The sequence below is a fragment of the Larus michahellis genome, chromosome 15 (genome assembly GCF_964199755.1).
Source record: "Larus michahellis chromosome 15, bLarMic1.1, whole genome shotgun sequence".
Classification (NCBI taxonomy): Eukaryota; Metazoa; Chordata; class Aves; order Charadriiformes; family Laridae; genus Larus; species Larus michahellis.
The window spans coordinates 13,854,209-13,874,271 of record NC_133910.1 but is presented as its reverse complement, the minus strand read 5'-3'; the positions used below and the strand labels follow the sequence as shown (position 1 = coordinate 13,874,271).

The following is a 20,063-nucleotide window of genomic DNA, read 5'->3' as shown; positions in this document are numbered from 1 at the left end:
TTGATCGTTTAAGTCTAGAGCTTTAAACACATTTGCAGACTTCCTTTGTTAAATGTGGCTGATTCATTCAAGAGGTTTATTCCCTAATCAGATTTGTTCGTTTGGAGTTGTGTGTGGAATCTTTAATAGCGGTGGTTGTTCAAGATTTCTGGAAGCTGTGTTTTTGAGGGGTGAGGAAGTCCTCTTTTAGGCTAGTCATTCATTGTAACCTTTCAATTTTTCCTTTTAAGATCATCTGTACCTCACTCTGCAGCCCAGGCAGTCCACCAAGTTTTGGCAGCTGTTGCTACAAATCAAGCTAAACAGGTATCTTGATGTAGAACCCTTTCCCTGTGGAATGCTGTGCCAGGGCATGCTCAGCACAGTTTGGGGGTATAATTGTTGGTGAACAGGTCATCTGAAAATATCTTTTCACAGCTTGCCCTGCGTTCTTGGCAAACCATTTATTTATCTGTGACCTCCACGGTGTGATGCCAGGCATATCTTTGTTATGTCTTGCATTTTCTTTCTTTCGAAGATTTGCAGCTTTCTAACGGCCACAGCCTTGCAGCTGTAAGGGTTGCAACTAGCAACAAAGGAAACTGTGTTACGTAGATAAACCTAAATTTCACCAAAAAGAAAACTGCTGGGCAATCAAGGGAGAGAGTAGTTTACCTATCCTGTTATTCTACTGAAAATATTTCTTCTTGGTCAACAAGACACATCAAAAAAACATGCAGCACACTCTGTCCCCTGGGATCATTGAGCTGTTGCCCACGAGGCTTACCAGCCTCTGCAAGAGACGTTGAAAAAGTTGAGTATTGACCCTTTATTTAAGTGCCAAGACATAACGTGCCCAAGACTGAAGGGCACTTCTAAGTGCTTTGACCACCTTTCTGTAGTTTGCTCTTAAGTCATTGCATGACTTTCATCATACCAGACCAGGGTCAGAAGGACCTTTGTTAACGGACAGACTGCACTGACCTGAAGTGGTGTTGTGTTTTTAGACACCTCTAACAAGCTCACTTAAGGGACAGACTCCACCTTCCTCTGTGTGTGCACCCTGTCCTGTGGCATCTACATCTGGTCCAACGTCATCTGGCAACAAAGTCTCGGGTAAGTTGTCTTTAGTGGAGATGGAAATAAGGCCTGGACGTCTCTTGCCACCTGTCGGGGTGCACGATCCAGAAAACAAAGACACTGAGGAAAAAAGATCTGCCTCAACCAAGAGGCTGCTGTGCCAGTCTTGAGGGAGAGAATTTGAAAAACCAAAGCACAGAAGAGCAAGAGAGTGGTTTTGTACACAGCCCTGTGTTTTGTCTCTGTGCCTGCATCTAGAATTCAGTGATACAATTCCTCATTCAAAGTGGATTTGGAATGTATAACACTTAACAAGAAATGTTGAAAGTCCATCTACCAAAGGCTTCTGTGGTTTGACAGCAAATCAAGAGCAGATGTCTTTGCTATTTTGTTTTTTAAACATGAAAAGTTGTTGCATTTGTGCAGGAAAGTGATTACATCCTGAAGTAACAGGAATAGTTTTTCCAAACATTAATGTCTGACTAAAGTATTTCCGTACTGTAGGCTGCAGCACCGTAGCAGTACCTGAACTAACTTGAAATGAGCTAATTCAGGTACTGGGTGTGTTGAGCACTGGGCGCTGTGACTAATTTCAAAGCCAGTTCAGATGCTGTGGTCTGTTGCGCACAGCTTAGAAGCCTCTGAGGAAAGGAATGCTCAGTTTACATCATTTGGTGCAAATGGAGTAAGAGTAAACTCCTAGGGGAGGAAGGAATTGATTTTTAATGTGTACTAGATAATAATGCTTGCATCGGACACGGTTTTATAAGCCTCTTGCATAAATGTCTGAAATCCATCTCTGTTGGTCTTCTGCCTTTAATCCATGGATGTAGGTTGTGTCTTAGCCAGGGGTAAGAAGCAGTAAAAATAGCTGGGAATCATGTTTGACTTGGCAAATGCTTCTTAAATTTTGGTTTATTGAAAATGGCAGCTCCTGAATTTGATAGCTCTTCCTTTTTTATTTGAAATGTGTTTTGATACATTGAGGAGAGGATTTACCAAGGATTTAATTTTTATTGTTTAATGTTTATTGTCAAGATGATGACACCTATCTTTGCTCTAATCTGCTATATGTTTTGCCTTAAGTCTTTGAAATAATTCATGTGTTCTCTGGTGTTGTAGCAGGAATGTTTCTGGGTACAAATATAAGACTTCGTATAAGTGGCAAAGAGGCTTTGTTTCCAATGGATAAAATCGCAGACTGTGTGTGCAAACTATTCCTTCCTCTTCTGATAGTTGGATGACAAGGTGCTTTTTTCGTTTTTGTAATGCTTGTTCTTGTAACTTACAGGACAAGGGACAGTGAAGACAGTTACAGCTGTGACGTCCTCTACAGTGACATCAGTACAAACAACTGCGCAGCTTAACAAAGCATTCTCGTTTTCTTCTGTGGGGTCTGTATGAACGTTAACATTTCTTTGTAGTTGATGTTAAATACGAGTATCAGCTGTTACAGCCAGTGTTACCTACAAGCTGCATAATACTGTAAAATGGCACCTGCAAATGTTAGATTGGGAGGGCAGGGCTTGCACCAGAGTTCTTGGAAGACCACCTTGTTGTGGAAGCCTACCTGAGTGAGGTCTGGAGGTCTGTGAGAATTTGATGCAGTATCGTGTTGCTTTGAGATTTTTCAGTCTGTAGGTAATCAAGAGTAAGTAATGACTGGTTGTCTTTTGGGTTTGTCTGTAGTGGCCTGTTGAACAAACCGTACACTGTGTGTACCGGTATTTCTCATCAGGTGATGATTTGAGATTAGGGCAGTATGACTGTAGTGAAAGCACCCAGTTAGGGTCTGATGCACTGGGTTCACTGGCTGTCCTTGAGCGCACATCACCACTTGTCATAAGAGTCAGAGAAGAACATTTATGCTGTGTCTTTTATGTTGGGGTTAAGGAAGAGGAAACAGAGGCAGACCATAGCTAGTTTAAAACTTGTTCTTTACTTAGGGAACAAAGAGCAGTAGCAGGAAAATCATCCCTAGCAAGTTGCGCAGAGGCATGTGTGAATGAACTTTGGCTTTACAACAGCAGTAAAGAGGTTGAACACTGGAAGCTGCTATTCCCAGAGAAGAAGAACAAACCCGAACACGGTCATATTAACACTTGTCACCTCTGAGGATGGATTCCCAAGAGAATGGTGTTGGGTTTTCTGGGCATACATAGGTGTTTCAAATGCTGGCAGGGGTTTGAGAGGCAGAAGTGCTGTAATCTCTGATTAGGACTTGAAATTTGTGCTGATGGTCAAACTCAGCAAATCAGTTATTTATTTTAGTACAACAGAACAAATTCCGTGCTTTGGCTTGAAATGTAGTCTGTTCATGAAGGTGACAAGAGAGTCCCAGTGCAATCTGGGGATTTCTGTTGCATAACAGTAACACAAAGCAAGGAGCGTGTTGTGAACGTATAGTTACTCTGAAATCTCTCTTATGGAGTGGTGTTGGTTTGTTTGTTTTCAGGGATGACAAATATTTCTTTGATCATATCTTATGTTTGGGGGACAGGGACAACTCCTTAGACTGTTTGAAATTCTGCATGTTTACCTATGTAATACTCAAGTGAATTTTTCTTTATGAAGTGGGTAACATTAAGTATTTCATACTTCCAAATGGCTGCTTTCTTTCAGTCTTCACCATTTCTCTGCAAGTTTGTCAAGTGGATGTTACCCCAACGCCTTGTGCTCTTGAAAGTGCTAAAATAGGCCTTTTGAGAGATGGAAATACAGATTCAAAAAGCAAACAAACCCTGCCTTTGTCCCAGGCTGCAGTGCCTCAGTCTGTAAACCGTATGCTAAATACAGTGCCGTTGTCAGTGATGTCCTAGTTGCACGGCCTGACTTCTATATCAGCAGCTGGTCTTTGAGAATCAGAGAAAGCTTAAAAAGCCTCAGGGAATTAAGGTTTCTGGAGGACCCCAGTGCTCATTATGAAAGATCTCAGTATTTTTGCAAGACCAAATATTTTTAGCGTGAAATAGTCGTGGAAACTTTTGATTTCTGTCTTGCTATGAGTGGTAGTATCCCGTTACTCCCTTCTGCACATGCGTTGTCTCTTAGCTCTTTTAGATAAACTCTAGTTGCTGCTGTGGCTTCTGCTCTTGCTAGTCTCCCGAAAGCTATCGGGATTTGGTGCATGGTGTTCAGCTGCTGAGCTGGATGGGGAAGAAATATACCACAGAAAGGAGAGAATATGGGAGGATGAGGGGTGGTCAAAAGAATGTCAACTCTGACTCTCTTTAACTTTCTAGAAGCCTTGTCAGAAGGGAAACAAATGGAGCCCAGTCTGCGTGCATGCTTCTCTCTGCCTGTTCAGTTGTTGGAGAAGCTGTTCTTGGGCCTGACTTTGTGCAAGTCTGTACTGGAAATCTGAGCCTCAAAGTTGTGTTAATCATGGGGTTGGAAGTTTCAACGCTTTGAGCAAAGTGTCATTCTTTCCTTTTCTCTTTCCTCCTAGGTCTGGATTTAATTTTGGTGTCACATCAGCTGCTTCGTTACCGATGCTGTCCGGCCTTGCTTCCTCACAAGGTCAGTTTGGCAGAGCATGCAAACATCTCTTCCCTGCTAAGAGAACGCTTACTCTTCCTAATTCCTGTGGTTCTTGTTTTATGTTGCCATTCTATTATTAAAAGTCTAGTAGCTGCAATAACTTTATATATGTATGGTGGATTATGCCCTGTAATGCACAGAAATCTAGGCCACCTGCCTTTCAATTAAGAGCAAGCAAAACATTTGCTGCCAAGAACATCTAGGAGGGTACTAGTTTATGAAAAGGGTAACATCTGTAGTCATTTCCTCTGCTGCCTTTAATCTGTAGATTTAAAGTTGCCGAGGTGGTCTGACACAGAAAGCTGTCATTAAATGGAATGAGCATTTAGTAATGGGAGGGGAATGCTTGGGATGGCTTTGCGCTGCTTCTAAAACTGAGTTGACAATATATAGGCTGCCTTTCTGTTTCATAGGTAGACCACATTTGCCCAGTCTGCAAAAGGGGGACTGATACATTTGCTTTATAATATTCTTCAAGTGTTATCCTTCCAGTTTTAGTCTTGCAAAAGAGGTTGTATGGTGAGAAACTATTTCCAATGTTACTGATTGCTCTAATCAAAGATACCACCTCTTCTTAAAAATCTTGGCTTGCTTATGTCCTTAGGCCGTTGCAGCCACAGCAATGCTACTAGTACTCTGTTGACATTAAGCAGAGAGAACTAACTTGGCTTAAAACTTGAAGATTCAGTTAACGTAAAAGCTTAGGTAAATAACACTGATTAAGGGAGGCGTGGGAGGCGCAGGAGATGGACTTGTGAACCACAGCATTGTGGGAGGGCAGTTACCTCGTGCCGCTCCATGAAACGGTAGGTGTGCCTTTGCCTCTGTTAGCTGGTGATGGAAGAAAAAAAGAAGGAATTTCAGTGCCTCTGGAGGAAACAAATGCTACGTTATTCAGTGTCAGTTGCTAATATACTTAAATATACTTAATATACTTAACAGGGTAAAACACAAGGATAATACCAGCTGTGCTAAGAAGCTTTTGCTCTTTGTTATTTGATCTCCATGCAGATTTCCTGTACTTTGTCCAAATCAACCCATAGTCCAAATACCAATGCAGGGTTTTCAAGTCAGAATTCGTGTGTGCTTGGTGCTCAGAAATGAAATGACAACATATCAAATAAGTGAGACTGGACTGGTTTTACAACTTCAGCAGTTTCACGCTGTTGGACAGCAGTATATCCTACGAGTGGAGCTGCTTTGGTACTTACACTTGAGAGCTTGTCTCTAGTCTTTCAAAGCTGAAAATAGGCTGCATAGAAACTGGTTGGTGGTCAAGTAGTTGAATTTGTGAGGAAAGATTTGATTCTGCAGAAGACTTTCCAAGTGCCGGAAAGTATTTTTATGACTCAAACTCTGTTCTGAGCCATTGATTTAAACAGAGTTCTGTAGTGAATGTCAGGAATTGTTTAGCTGAACCAAGTAAGAAGGGGTGAAAATGGTATTAACAGCAAATGGCTTGTATTAACCATCAAATTGTTGAAAAAGAGATCGGAGACAAAGGCTGAAATTGTCTGCACTCAAAGAGAAGGGTGGTTAAGTGGAGGCTATGACATGAAAGTTTTTGTCACTGCAGCCTTGTCCATAAAGGCTTCAGATGTCACTGTTGTCTCCTGAATGCACATGGAAGTGGCAGTTACCTGATGGTCAGAGGCTTTATAAGTTTGAGGCGAGAGCGCTGTCTAACAATCTGTGAAACACTAAAGCATGCTATTATTGTAAGAATGATAAATGAGCTTTGCATACTCAATTTGTAACTTAATCCGTAACTTCTGTCTCTCTCCCTGACAGCCCCTGCTAAAGAGTCCACCCAGACGGATACATTTTCGCTTGCTGGGGGTTCCAAATTTGCAGTAGTCCCCGAAAGCTCCTTTGCTTTTGGGTCCCTCAGGCCAGCAAGTGCTCCAGGTGCCTCAGCAGATGGCACCCAGTCAAACAAACCTGCTGCAACAACATCTTCTGCTCCCTCCACAGCCTCTGGCAAGTTGGACTTTCCTCCATCTAAACCAGATCACTTGTTTCAGAGCAATCTAGCCGGGGAAACTCTTGGGAGCTTCTCAGGACTACGGGTTGGTCAAGCAGATGATAGTGCCAAGACCACCACTAAAGCACCATCTACCAGTGTTGCAGGAGCACAGTCAACCAAAGTATCTACAATACCCGCTGGGTTTACTTTTGGTGCTCCCCTGTCACTAGGAAAGGCTGGAGAAGCTGCTTCAACGTCAGTCACGTCGGCTGGCACAGCATCCCCGTCCACCAGCACTAGTGCCACAGGCAGTCTGTTTGGCAATGTGCAGATAACCAACACAGGGTCTTCTGGGGTATTTAATCTTGGAGCCTCTAGTGGCAATAAACCCACCTTCTCATTTGGTGTTCAGCAAGCAAGTAGTATGAGCACGTCCACCTCTACCCCTTCTACTCTCTCTGCTTCAACGTCCCTCTCGTTTGGAGGTTTCTTAAGCTCATCACAAACTGCTGTCCCTGCTGCAACTTCTAATAAGGTTGCAGGGGATGCCAAATTACCAACTGTGTCAGAAAAGCCGTCTGAAAATGAAGCTGTAGCAGCTGGCTCTTCACCTCCAGTGACGCAGTCACCACAGCCACAGATACAGCTTTCAGAGTCCATTAAAGAACCAGCTTTACCCCAGGCCACAGCCGGGGACACCGTCTCTGCGGGCTCTGTCACCACATCGGCAGCACCTCCCCCTGATGCCGTTGCTACTCCTGCCTCCACAAGTGATTTGAAGGCACCGGTGCCTCCTGCTGTCTCTGCATCTGCCCCACCAGATCAGAATGTCTCGGCGACAACCTCTACAACAAATATTGCCTCTCCTGCAGAAGCCACAAGTGCGTTGGTTGCTACCTCTGATGTCACTACGTGTGTTCAGAGCCCAGCTGTTGGGGCCTCTGTGTTTGCCCCCACTTCTGCAGGCTCCTCGGTGTTCTCTCAGCCTCCGAGTTCCAGCTCTTCTGGCTCAGCATTTAGCCAGCCTGCTGGTGATACAGCTGCCACTCCTTCCACACCACCTGTTTTTGGACAACTACCAGCAGGTACCACAGCATCCTCTCCATTTGGGCAACTCACCACCAGTACCTTGTCCACTACCACCGCTACCACGCAGGCTGCCAGCTCAGGTTTTGGTACTTCTGCCTTCGGCACCACCACTACCGGGGGCTTTGGTCAGCCAGCCTTTGGACAAGCACCGACCTTTGGGCAACCAGCGAGCAGTTCTTCAGGTGGTTTTACCTTTAGCCAGTCCGGGTTTGGGACAATGCCAGCCTTTGGCCAGCCAGCAGCTTCCACAGCAGCCTCGAGCAGTGGCAGTGTTTTTGGAGCATCAGCTAGCACCAACAGCGCCAGCTCCTTTTCCTTTGGACAGCCATCTGCCAGCACTGGAGGTGGGTTGTTTGGACAAAGCAGCCCTCCAGTCTTTGGGCAGAGCACTGGCTTTGGGCAGGCGGGATCCGTCTTTGGTAGCGCTGCCGCCGTTACTACTACAACATCATCTGCTGGGTTCAGCTTCTGCCAAGCTTCAGGTGAGAACAAACTGCAGGGAGATGTGATTTCCCAGTGGTGCCGTCTGGCTGAAGTACAAAGAGCAGTATATCCCTGGGGAAAATACCTTTTTTTTTTTTTTTTTTTTCCCCTCCCTATGGCACTTGATGGTTTTTGGTTTGGTTTTTTTCGGTGTTTTTTTTTTTCCCCACCATTAGTAAGAATAGGAACTGCAGTGTGTGTGAAGGAGAGCTAATGTTGGAGACCAAAGAAGCTTTTGCTCTGCTTCGCTATTCATCAGTAGGCCTCTGAATGTAGCCTTTGCAATCCAATCTTGCATTCATTTTATACTTACAAGTCTACCTTGACTTAATTTTGAAGTATGTATTGTCCTGCCTATTGTACAATAAGTGGGTTGGATTCAGCATAGTGTAAAAGATCTTAAACTACTGTGTTGGTGTAAATTGTCGCACTGAAGTGGCAAGGCAGCTCTGAGACCTTAATCAAGGCAATGAATACAGATGCAGCACGTCCTTCAGCGGGCTGCACTGAGTACGTGCAAGAGTGGATGTATAGCCAGGTATAGTACCGTATCATCTGGGATGGCAAAAAAATGTTAAGCCCTCAAAGTGATGAGTTACTAAGGAACTAATCTGTTAAATCCGCTTTTGCATTTGGAAACATCTCAAAATTAAATACAGCAGTAACATGACCATCAGCTACCTGTCTGTACGGTTAAATTGAATACTTGCACAGACCAAACCTTGTCAGTCTCCTTTTGTTCTCTGCATCGCTACAATATATTGTTGGGTTTTTTCCAAAGCTTTCTCTTTATAATCTTCAGAGAGCTCCCAGGGAAAAGTGAAAAGTACATAGTAATAATAGAGGACATGTATTTCCAAGGAAGAAAAACTAATTAGGCTTGTTTAATTAAAAATGATGGCACTGTAGGCAAACTGCTTGCTCATTTTAACTACAGTAACAGAGAACAGTTAAATTGGGGGAAGTGAACTCTGCTTGAGAAAGGTGTTCCTAATTATAGAAATGCAAGTTTTATTACAAAATGCACATTTAAGCGAACTGGGAAATGGAATGGGGAGTTCTTTTTTTAATCAAAACATTTCATTATCTATAACAGGAATCTTTAGGTAACAAAGCTCAGATCCTCCCTGCACAAGGGAAATCAGAATGCTACCGTGCTTGTTCATGACTTGCAGCATTATTATAGCAATGTTAGCAGAAATCCAATTCTTTACATTGTTAGCAACAATCCCACAGGTGAAAAGGCCTTTTATTTTCTATTTGGTTTTTTAGTTGGCCAAAGAGAAAAGGAGAATGACTTTCAAATAAACTTCAATGGAATTTATTATTTGTTTGCTGGCATATACTTTAAATTTGTCCAACCTAAACATACTTGGTAACATCATTTGTATTCCAGTTTTGGCATGTGAGACCTGTCCTTTCCCTGTTCTGGACTGGTGTCACCTCCCTTAATTGTCTTATACCCTAGTAATAGTTCTGGTGGTTTATTTTCCCATCTTTTCTTAGCAGGTTTTGGTTCTAGTAACACAGGCTCTGTGTTTGGGCAAGCAGCTAATACTGGAGGGACTGTCTTTGGTCAGGTAAGTATTTATTGCTTTTGTGGAAACAAGGGACTGTAATGTATAGAGAAGTTGTTCAGGGTTCCCTACCTATTTCTGATATATTAAGAAAAAAAAAAAAAAGATTCAATTTGATGCACTCAGTAGAAAGTGTCCCAGGCTGTACCGAAGATATTTGCTATTGTAGTGGGCACCAAAGCAGCATCTGTGTGAATGTTTTCCAAGGGATATGGAGAGACAAATGTTTTATCATGTGCAAGATAATGTAGAAATGCGGTAAGTCACCTGCCTTTGTTCCATGCTAAGTGGGAAGTGGACAGTGTAGGACACGTTTCAAAGGTGTTACTCCGTACCATAGACAAGGTTTAAGACAGACTTAAATAAGATTTCATTGCATTATGTGTTGAAAGGTGATTGTTTGCTGGTTCATCAGCCCCTTCGTCCATCAGGAGGAATAGGCCAGGTGGGAAAATCAGCCTTGGGGGCACGTGCTTCTTTGAACTTCGCTTACCTCCCTTTTTTGTCCTTTTCGTTCTAGCAGCCATCTTCTTCCAGTGGGGGCTTGTTTGGAACTGGAAGTGGTGGGAGAGGTGGAGGCTTCTTCAGTGGTTTGGGAGGGAAGCCAAGTCAGGATGCAGCCAATAAGAATCCCTTCAGTTCCTCCAGTGGAGGATTTGGATCTGCAGCTTCCCAGAGTAAGTGAACAAAACAAGAAGACAGAATGTGCTGTGATTTCCATCTGCTTTTGGGGTCCCATTTGCTTTTCTGCCATTAGTCGGCTTTGAGGAAATTCTGTGTTAACATGAAAGGCTTCTAAGGGGGGTAATGGAGACAGAGTGTGCATGATGTGCAATCCGGAATTTTTTTTAGGTGTATGGAAAACAAGTAGGGAAGCCATTGAAACAAACAAGCGGATGCAAGGAGTGTGAAGAATATACATATTCTGTAGGGAATTCTTGGCCCAATGCTTCTTTACAATTGAATAATCTAAATTCTTGTCACAGAATTTCTGCTTCCAACTTGGTGGGAAGTTAGAAAGCTTTCATTATTTCCCATCTGCCCTAACACTGTAAAAATTGTTAAGAATCCCATCCTCAAGAGAAACCAAATAAACAAGTGTGTGATGGCTAGTAGTTTCCTCAGCTTTGTCCTAAAAATGGCTACCATTATGCAGCACATGCAAGGCATTTTATCAAAATTTGAGAGTTCCTTTTATCAGTTTTTATCCAGGTTTGGTAGACGGGGTGAGGGTCTCACAGATAAACTCTTGCAAGCATTGTGAAAGATGGGTAGATGAGAGCAATTGTGTTAAAACCCTTTTGGGAGGAGGGACTCGGCACTTGCCCTTTCCTTTGCTCCAGTTGTCAGCTAAAAGGCGTCAGTCTGCGCGTGTGTTTTAGCTAAATCAATCTGCGTGTGAGGTGTTCCACCAGCCCTCCCACATGTTGCTTCTTGCCCAGCCAACCAACCTAACAAAAAGAGGCATGAGAAGTAGTTAAGAATACATTAAAGCTACCTGCAGGTTCCTTTGCACCAGGGACTTTAAGGGACTATTAGATTTTTATTTTTTTTCTAGCTGCTATAAAAGAGTAACTGTAAAGGCAAGAATCACTCACTATCAGTGTAAATAGATGTTTGTTTGGTTTTGTTGTTTGGTTTTTTTAATGCCAGGGTCAAGTTAAGAACACATTAGTCTTGAGTTTTCTGGGCTAGTGGGTCTTGCTAATACTGTCAGATTTGAGCGGAGACGCATGTATGCCATTGTCTGGTATTGCAATTCATTTGAAATACTAGCAGGCTCTCTCGTCCCTTTCGTGCGCAGCTATCGCAGCTCTGCGCTTGTTACATACATTTGTATGTCACAAAAGCTCTACGTGATGATTTCTTAACTATGGCTTTTATTAAATGACTACCCAGCTTCATTATTTCATCACTTGTGACTTGGGTTTGGCAGAAAGGGAAAGCAGAAAGGTGGAGTCCAGCAGGTAGAAAGCACAAAGGAAGGGAAGCAGTGGCTAAGACATAAAAGTAGAAGAACAAAGGAAAGCTGTAGAATGGGCTGCAAGTGGCTAGAAGTAGCACTTCAAGTCTTGGGAGAGCAAATCCATTTATTTTATTACATCTTTAATGATCCATTGGGATTAATGGTTGAGGTCAGTTCTCTAACCTTGCTAATTTAGTCCTCCTTTATTGCTGGGGTTTGTGATGAAATAAAACAGATGGTTCACCGGAGAAAAGCTTTGGTTATTCTGTGTCCTGCCACTAGATGCTAAAAATCCGAGTGGCCTAGTGAGAGGTGAAAACTTGAGTCCTTTCTCAGTAAGGCTGGAAAAGTTTGGCTCCTACTTTAAGGTCCCATCACATAGTCATGTTAAGTAATACTGGCCGTTGCCAAAATAGCTGAGAATCTTTGATTTGTGGTGGACTGATATTTGTGTTGTCAAGAGACTGATTCTAGCTGCTGTGATTTCTCACTTGAGGGACAGTCTGTTAGTAACTGCGGCGCAGGATGCAACTAAACAAATCATCCATCACTGTGATTTGCTAGATTGTAGCAATAAAGGGTTGTTAGTGGTGCATAAGATCCAGAATGAACTTGGTGGAACTACAAAGGCCTGTGGGAATAGGGGATAACTCGGCTTCTCTCTGCAGAGTGCTGTTTTCAGTGTGTTCATTTTGTGCTTGGGGGTTGGGGAAGTAAACGGGGGTTCCCTTTCCCCGATCCAGTTAATGAAGTGTAACATAGAATATTGTCTGTTATGAGCTTCATGAGTATTCTTCATCTTCCCAGATTCTTCTAGCTTATTTGGAAACAGCGGAGCAAAGACCTTTGGATTTGGCAGCTCATCTTTTGGAGAGCAGAAGCCTACAGGCACGTTCAGCTCTGGTGGTGGAAGTGTGGCATCTCAAGGCTTTGGGTTCTCCAGCCCAACCAAAGCAGGTACTTTATTGACCCGCCCACTACAAACACCCACGCTTATCTGTGAGAAATTTAGTAGAGTATTCTACCATTCAGATGTCTACAGCCTGGACTCAGTCCATACACAGGAATGGTCTCTGAACAATAAATAAAAAATAACTAATGGCTTAGTGAACGAAACTGGTAAATTCAAAGCAGAGATTTACAGTCTCTTGTGCAGAAAAGCATCCATTAAACTACGCTATCAGGTGTTCATTCCAGAAATTCCCATTGAAGTTTAGGAGCAGAGAGCTGTGTGAATTAGTTCTGGTTTTATGTACAATACAACGAAGAGGACAGAACATGGAACTGAATATTCCTATTTTAGTTGCTTCCTTGGAATATTATCTTCCAAACTTCACTCTGGGTTTTGTAACCCAGACCCTTTTTGTCCCCATTTCTTCATGTGAATGGATGCACAGGTGCCTACGATGGGAAAGCTTCCTCATAGAATTCGTATCAGACATGCTTCAGGTCTTTCTCTTTTGAAATCAGTTTGACCCATCATCATCAGTTTCTTCTGTGGCTGAGCTGCTGCTCTCTCTGTCAGTTGACTTAATTGAATCAAATATTGGAAATTTCACAAAAACTCTTTTATTTTTACTGTCATCTGCCCAAAGAAAGAGCCATAAAAGTAATGGTGACTGTCATATGTTGATTAGAAATAAATGGCAAAATGTTCCTTTTGTTAATTACCAGGCAAAAGTGGAGGCCCAAAGGGTGAGGTAGAGCAAAGCTTTTCTCCTCTATCCTCAGACCGTTCTTATAGTGAACATTGAAGACAACAGGTGTTCTTCTCAAGTGTGTCTTTTGAAGCTTCATCCCTGGGGGAAGGCTTGGTCATCCTTGAAGTCGTCTTGAGACGATGGTGCTCAAGAGCTACCTTTGGAGAAGCAGCGCTGTGAGGGGAAGCACTCCCTGCTTTGTCAGGAGCTGTGCTCTCGTCTAGTGAAGTGGCAGAGAGCATAATGATGATGCTGTCGGATCCAGCAGCCGTTTGTAAGGTGTCTCTCAAGTATTGCATGCCGCTTGGTAGCGGACTGAGCTTTTTGTCTCAGCTGTGTCTCCCATCTGTTATTTTTGCTAGAGGAGAAAGGCATTTCTGAAGGAAGTTGTTCTTTCATTCACCCAGTGACTCTTTCCTTGCTTTTGGTTGTTTTGGTTTGAAAATTCTTCTTGAGATAGGATTTTCAAGAGGTTTTTGCAGAAGGCACATCCACTCACACAGAGCCCCTCAGATCCTTCCCTCCTCTGGTTATTTTTGCTAAGTATTGAAATGAATGATGTGTCTTCCTCTCCCAGCTGAATTGGAAGGGTTTACTTGATTTGAATCCCCCTTTGTCCTGGTTTTGCTACTTAAATGTTGCACTTTCCTTTCTCCACTATTTGCTAGCATGCAATGCAAAAGGGAGTGTATGCCAAGCAGAGGTTCAGCCCCTTCTAGAGGGGGCTAACTTCCTAGAGACAGAGGTAATGAGACATCTGATCTGTGTTTAAATAATTCAAGCCTAGCATTTGTTTTTTCCAGACCTTTTGTGTTTACAGCCAAACAGTATCCATTACCTTGACATGGACTGGAATTTCACCCAGGGTATTAAAATGCGTGGTGGTATCCCAGTCCTCAGCCCTAGTCAAACAAAAGAGCAGGTGTCCTTCACGTTCCAGTGTCAATTAGAAACGGGCCAATAATATCAGCAGATGAACATAGAATAAAATAATCTGGGTAGAAGTCCATTCAGAGCTCCAGAAGGCAGATAAAACCCAAAGAGAAAGTGCCAAGAGCAGAGGTCAGTTCCTGATTCCCTGCAGGAATCACGCAGTTCCACTGACCTGGCATTTAATGATTGCATTTTATTTTCCACCAGGATTAGATAATACCCTGCCTCCTGAATCTTTTTGCATCACTGGAGCACCTAAAAACCAAGCTTGCTGTCTGCTCTCTGATCTTAAGAGGTGGGGGAGACAACCATTGCACTGGGGAGTTCTTCCAGTTCAAGCACTTGCATGCGTGACGTCCTGTCCACAGGACACTTGGATGACCTTCCAGAGCTTGAGACTAGAAGTCAGGGTAAAACGCTGCCACCAAACCACAGCAGCAAATGTTCACGAAGCTGGCCTTTACAGGAGGCTTTCCATTTTGCATTGTTATATGCACTTCCTTTGGATAGTAACTTGTTTAAATGGTGATGAGCAGAGCTTTAAAACTGACTGCATAAGCGAAGCTTTTATTCTGGTAAGGACTGCTAGTTTTATGATGGATGGATTTATTTTTTTATAATAAAAAAAGCATCAGTCTAGCACCTGTTTGATGTACTTTTACTAGAACTTGGTTATTGTGCGTGCCTGCTATCTCACAATTAAGATACTGGTCTCTTCTATATAAAGCAAGTAGAGATTCCTTTGCAGTGGGCGAGCACGTACGATATATATTACCGCCTTTTAGTACAGCTCTGGGGATTGAGTTGATCTTGTGCTCAAACATTCAAGAGACCCAGAATGTGGTTTTCTTCTGGACAGTCTTTTAATTCAGTTGCAGGTTTTTCTGCATGCGTTCAGGGACTCTTCTTATCCATGTCTTTTGTAACAAAATGCCCTGCAGTTTGGAAGCTTCATGGCCATTAGTTTTATAAATAACGCTGTGTTCATGTGGTAAGATGAACAACTCTGTTATGGAAATTATCTACTTGGAAATCTAATTTTTGTTTTCCCTTTCTGCGTTATTGTTTACGTGATGTTCTTGTCCCTTTTTTGCCTCTGTTTTGCTCAGGTGGCTTCGGTGCTGCTCCAGTGTTTGGCAGCCCTCCCACTTTTGGGGGATCCCCTGGGTTCGGAGGGGTGCCAGCATTCGGTTCAGCCCCAACCTTTTCAAGCCCTCTGGGCTCAACGGGAGGCAAAGTGTTCGGCGAGGGTACAGCAGCGGCCAGCGCTGGAGGATTTGGGTAAGCCAACCAGGGTCCAGGGTTTGGGAAAGCAGTGTTCTTGCATGACAAAAAAACTATTATGCTTAGTTACCTCTGCTTTAACATAAAGAATGTATTCAGTGATCGATTGCTAAACTCAAAGTGTCCTTGGTTTGTTTGTTTGGTTGGTTCTTTAAAAAAAAATAAAATAAAAAAGACATAAAACAAAGACTTTACCCCCCCAAAGGAAATAATGTGTATGATCTCATTTTAGTGCTGAAACTACTGTGTTGAATCTTTAGCGATGGGGGGAAAATGTGAGTCATCTTGCGAGTGTCTAAGGGAATGCAGGAGTATTTTCTGTGTGCACACTGAATGAGTTCAAATCTAGGCCTACAAACCATGCCTAGCAAAGGCAACAACAAATATCATTATCGGTGATTCTGTCTAGCCACCTTATCCACTTGTGAGATTTGGGCTAGAGATTTTAATGAGAATTCAGTCTGTTTTCTCACCTGTGGGGGTGGGAGGAAGCACTTGTAACGGCCTGTGCTCCCAGAGCGATTTGTGTTTATCCCACGCTGATTGTTTTAACCTGTTCCTTTACCCCTTCAGCTTGTGCTTGGCACCAGAGCAGACAGCACTTGATTCCTTGTTTTGTTCAGCAAATGCAGAATTTCAAACCCTGCAAAGCAGCTTCTGCAATAGGCAGCAAATGTACTTCTTCAACATTGCACTACCAGCAAGCAACTCTCTGTCGTGCCCTACCATTATAGTCAGACCAAATAGACCCAATTAAAAAAAATAAAAACTTCCAGTGAAAAGAGGAAACTGGGTGTCTTCCCAATCTTAGTGTTTACATATTTCGCAAGTGTTTGTCTTCAGTTTCAGGGGGAACTGCCTTTACATAAAGCACATTAGAACATCCAGAAGTGTAATTTGTTCATTCCCCCTGAGGTCCGGCAGATACTCATCTGCCGGGGCACCCTGAGCTGTGGGAGGCTTCAACTAAGTTCTTCTGCTGTGGCCTGACGTCTGGGGCGGCAAATTGGTGAGGCCCTTTGGAAAGGGTAAAAATAGAGGCAGCTTAATTAAATCCCCACAAAGAAGGATGTGCTTGTAGGGATGACTTAGCTTCAACTCAGCTGATGTTTTGGTCACTTCCAACTTTTAGCCATTGTGCTGCTGGGTTTTGTACTGAAACTGGATGCGCTCAGTGACAATGCTGGAAGCTTAAAGATAAAACGGGATTCAGAATGAGCAGCAAACAGAGGTCTTGCATAAGCAGCCTGCAGACTCAAGAAGGATAATTCAGTGCCTTAACTTGTGGGAAGTTTTGAGAATTTAGAAAGGTGCAGACTCAGTCCGGTGTTTTCAGAGTCGCCTGAGGAATTTGATTTTGAGTTTAAAACTTGAAAAGAGTGCGCAAAATTCCCAGGCAGCTTTGCAAAAACCCAAATCTCACCACAAAATTTTGAGCAATAGTTTAGTTCTGCGGTATAATGTAGCTCCTTTGCAGGACTTCCTTTCTGCCAAATCCAGAGAAGTTCCTTGCCAGTTACATTGCGCGGTATTAACTCCAAGTTCCTGAGAACGCTGCTAACTTAAATGCATGTGATTCGTTGCTGCTTCAGTTCTGAAAAATCTGCATCACTTGTTAAATGACTAAAGTATCAAAAATAGAAACCGCTATACTTCTCCCAAGTCTGCAGTTCAGACTGTTTGTGAGCAAATAATGTTTTGCTTTCATAAACTAACCTCGAGTGCCCCTCAATTCTGGTTTGTATAGGAGCTTTACAAAAGACCTGAAAATCTGGGCAAGATAGGTTTGATTAAATTGTTACTAGGCAATGACTGTATCTCGTGTCTTTTGTCTGTAGCTTAAGCTGTTCCTACTGTGCTTAGTATTTTTCAGCAGGCAGGTACTTCTAGTTGTAACTGAAAGAAGCCGTTTGAACCACAAGTTTCCTTGTCGCTATTTTCACCTCCACTTCCTTTCGCCGGGTACATTTGTGTGTTTAGTGGCATAGGCCTGAGATGGAGCTCTGTAAAAATCTCCTCTTCTTGAATACATCGCCCCATCTTGCTTCTTTTAAAAAAGAACTACAAAACCTGGTCTGCCCTTGCTGAGAAAACCGCATTTGTGGTTCTGAGCTGAAGTTGTCTGCGAGGTACCTGGGTCAGGAGCCAAACCAGAGGCACTGGGGATGGTTAGCAGGGCCAAAGAGGCAAAGTCACTGCCCTGCCCTTGTATCTAACGCTGGACGTGGAAGCAGTGCGTATGGTTGACAGTGTCGGGGATAGGAGAGGTGATGCCCTTTAGCAGGTGAATTGTTTGTCACACTGCTACAAGGGTTGTCTTTTATCTGAGCGATGTGTTTTGATGTGGTGTTTTGTTTGTTGGATTTTTTTAAAGTCGTCTCGATCGGGATGGATGGAGCGGTGGGTTAATGTGCTGTCAGTTCATATTTTAAGTCAGAAATGACAGGAGCTAGCGTGAGGCACAGCCTTGCAAAGCTGCCACGCTGTTTGACGTGGCCCGTTCAGGGAAGGGCTGGCACCGGGTTAGTACCAGTAGCATCGTGCACCTGCAGAGCTTTAGCAGAGCTTGTCATTCGAAAACTTTGTGTCTGCATTTTTGCCCAGTTTAAGTTAGAGAAACACTTGAAGCTCATTTTTTGAGTGCACCACTTGCGCTCAGAATTGGGAGAGGTTTTGGGGGAGGGCAGCAGAGAACCATAATGCATATCGTGGTCTCATTAGTGTGTCATGCTGGTAGCTCTACAGTGCCTGGTTGGACAGAGTGGGTGGAGAAAGGAGACCAACTTCCATATATAAAAGTATTTCTTTGTTTCTTCCCCAAAGCAATTAGGGAAGTAATCCAAAGGTGGTGGGGAGAAGTGCCAGGTAGGTGCAGATCTTCAGGAAAGCACTGGAACTGTGTGTGGTTCAAAATGAGCTGGGGAGAGAAAGGAATTGAGAAATCTGCAAACGGTTTACATGGGCCCATCTGAAGGGTAAGGTCCCATCTGAAAGTTGGGAGTCTGAGTTCTGTATCTGGGCTCTGCTTTGTGCTCTGGCCACGAGCAGCTCATACCAATTCTGTGTTCGTTATCCTTTTTGTGACACGAGACGATGCTGTACTTTTGAGCTTAAAGGGCAAAAACTACACACAGGGGTAAATTAATATATTCCACTTCATGGCTGGAGTCGGTATGTCCAAGCGCATGAAGATGTGTGTAAGCATGAACATATTTGCCTTTCTGCCTGGTTTACATTAAGAATGGGAGCTGAACAGATGTGTGTGTGTACAATAGTCTTTCCCAAACCAGAAAATGAGTTTCCAAAATGAACAATTATTATTCATATCAGGTGGTCTCAGTCTTTTGATGTATCCTTGTTTAAGGAGTGCACTGTTATCATTGTGGGTATGGGGACAAACTTCCAGTGTAAGTAAGAAGATGCTTGCAAACACAAATTTTCTCTTTAAACTGCAGGTTTGGTGGTACCAGTAACAATACAGCATCGTTTGGCACGCTAGCAAATCAGAATACCCCGACGTTTGGATCACTGTCACAACAGGGTACCGGTTTCGGCACACAAAGCAGTGGATTCTCAGCTTTTGGGACAGGTGGAGGAGGTAGGAGAAATCAAAATATAGTAAAGCTAATGGGTCCCATGTCTCTAGTTTTTCCTGGAACTTGGGTGTGACTCCTTAGCGTCCTGTCAGAAATCGTCCCGGTCCTGCTGTAGGGAAGGCACCATGACCTGGAGAGTTGAAAGTCTCAGAAAAGAGATAAAGTCTCAGACTTTATCTCATAATTTCTTCACTGATTTGCGGTGTGGCATGTCAGTAAATCCCTCTTCTTCTGCACACCTCATCAGATGATTGCTTTTCACCCCTATTTGTGGGGTTGTTCTTTCTTCTCAAAGGGAAATATTGAGAAATAATGAATATCTCTTCAGTACCATATGCTTGCGTATCTGTAAGTACTTAGTGTCAAAAGACTATGCACTGCAAAATTGAGCCAGAACACCAATAGCCCACCAATAGCCAAATCTTTATCTGATGTAATTCCGTGAAGCTGCAGTGATGTACGCAGGGCTGAGAAGAGAGCCTTTGAGGCGTTGTATGCACTTGCTACTAATGAATGGACCTAGCTGATTAGCAGTGAAAGCAAAGCCCTCTAAAGAACCAAGGCAAGTCACTTTTCTTCTAGGTGGAGATTTGACTTTCATTGTTTGCCCATCGCTCTTTCCTGGCCTAAGGCAGGAAGGACATGTTTTTCAGTCTCTGTGTGGGAGGGGACTTTGCTACAAATTTTATGCATTCATTTTACCTTTTAACAATTGTTTTTTCTAATCTTGCGTTTCTTTCAGGGTTTGGTTTTGGATCATCTAACACGTAAGTACCATTTTGTGTCTAATTCTTCATTAAAAATCCAAATAGAATCAGAATAGAAGAGTTGACTGGTTTACAAGAGCAAGCTTTGGAAGTAGCAGTAACA

At 43.1% G+C, this 20,063-nt stretch overlaps 1 protein-coding gene across 5 annotated transcripts in view; it reads left to right on the top strand.

The window, feature by feature from the left end:
* The window catches only part of NUP214 (nucleoporin 214), a 44,970-nt gene that overhangs the window by 24,120 nt on the left and 787 nt on the right, over positions 1-20,063 (top strand). For 2 of the 5 annotated variants that reach the window (XM_074609012.1, XM_074609017.1), the window contains 11 exons: positions 231-306; positions 987-1,095; positions 2,351-2,453; positions 4,508-4,578; positions 6,391-8,136; positions 9,644-9,717; positions 10,235-10,391; positions 12,488-12,637; positions 15,423-15,594; positions 19,053-19,195; positions 19,936-19,960. In XM_074609012.1, the coding sequence (XP_074465113.1) occupies positions 231-306; positions 987-1,095; positions 2,351-2,453; positions 4,508-4,578; positions 6,391-8,136; positions 9,644-9,717; positions 10,235-10,391; positions 12,488-12,637; positions 15,423-15,594; positions 19,053-19,195; positions 19,936-19,960 (2,826 nt within the window). The remainder of the gene's footprint in view (positions 1-230; positions 307-986; positions 1,096-2,350; positions 2,454-4,507; positions 4,579-6,390; positions 8,137-9,643; positions 9,718-10,234; positions 10,392-12,487; positions 12,638-15,422; positions 15,595-19,052; positions 19,196-19,935; positions 19,961-20,063) is intronic. The other 3 variants (XM_074609016.1, XM_074609013.1, XM_074609014.1) reach the window with 3 other exon arrangements.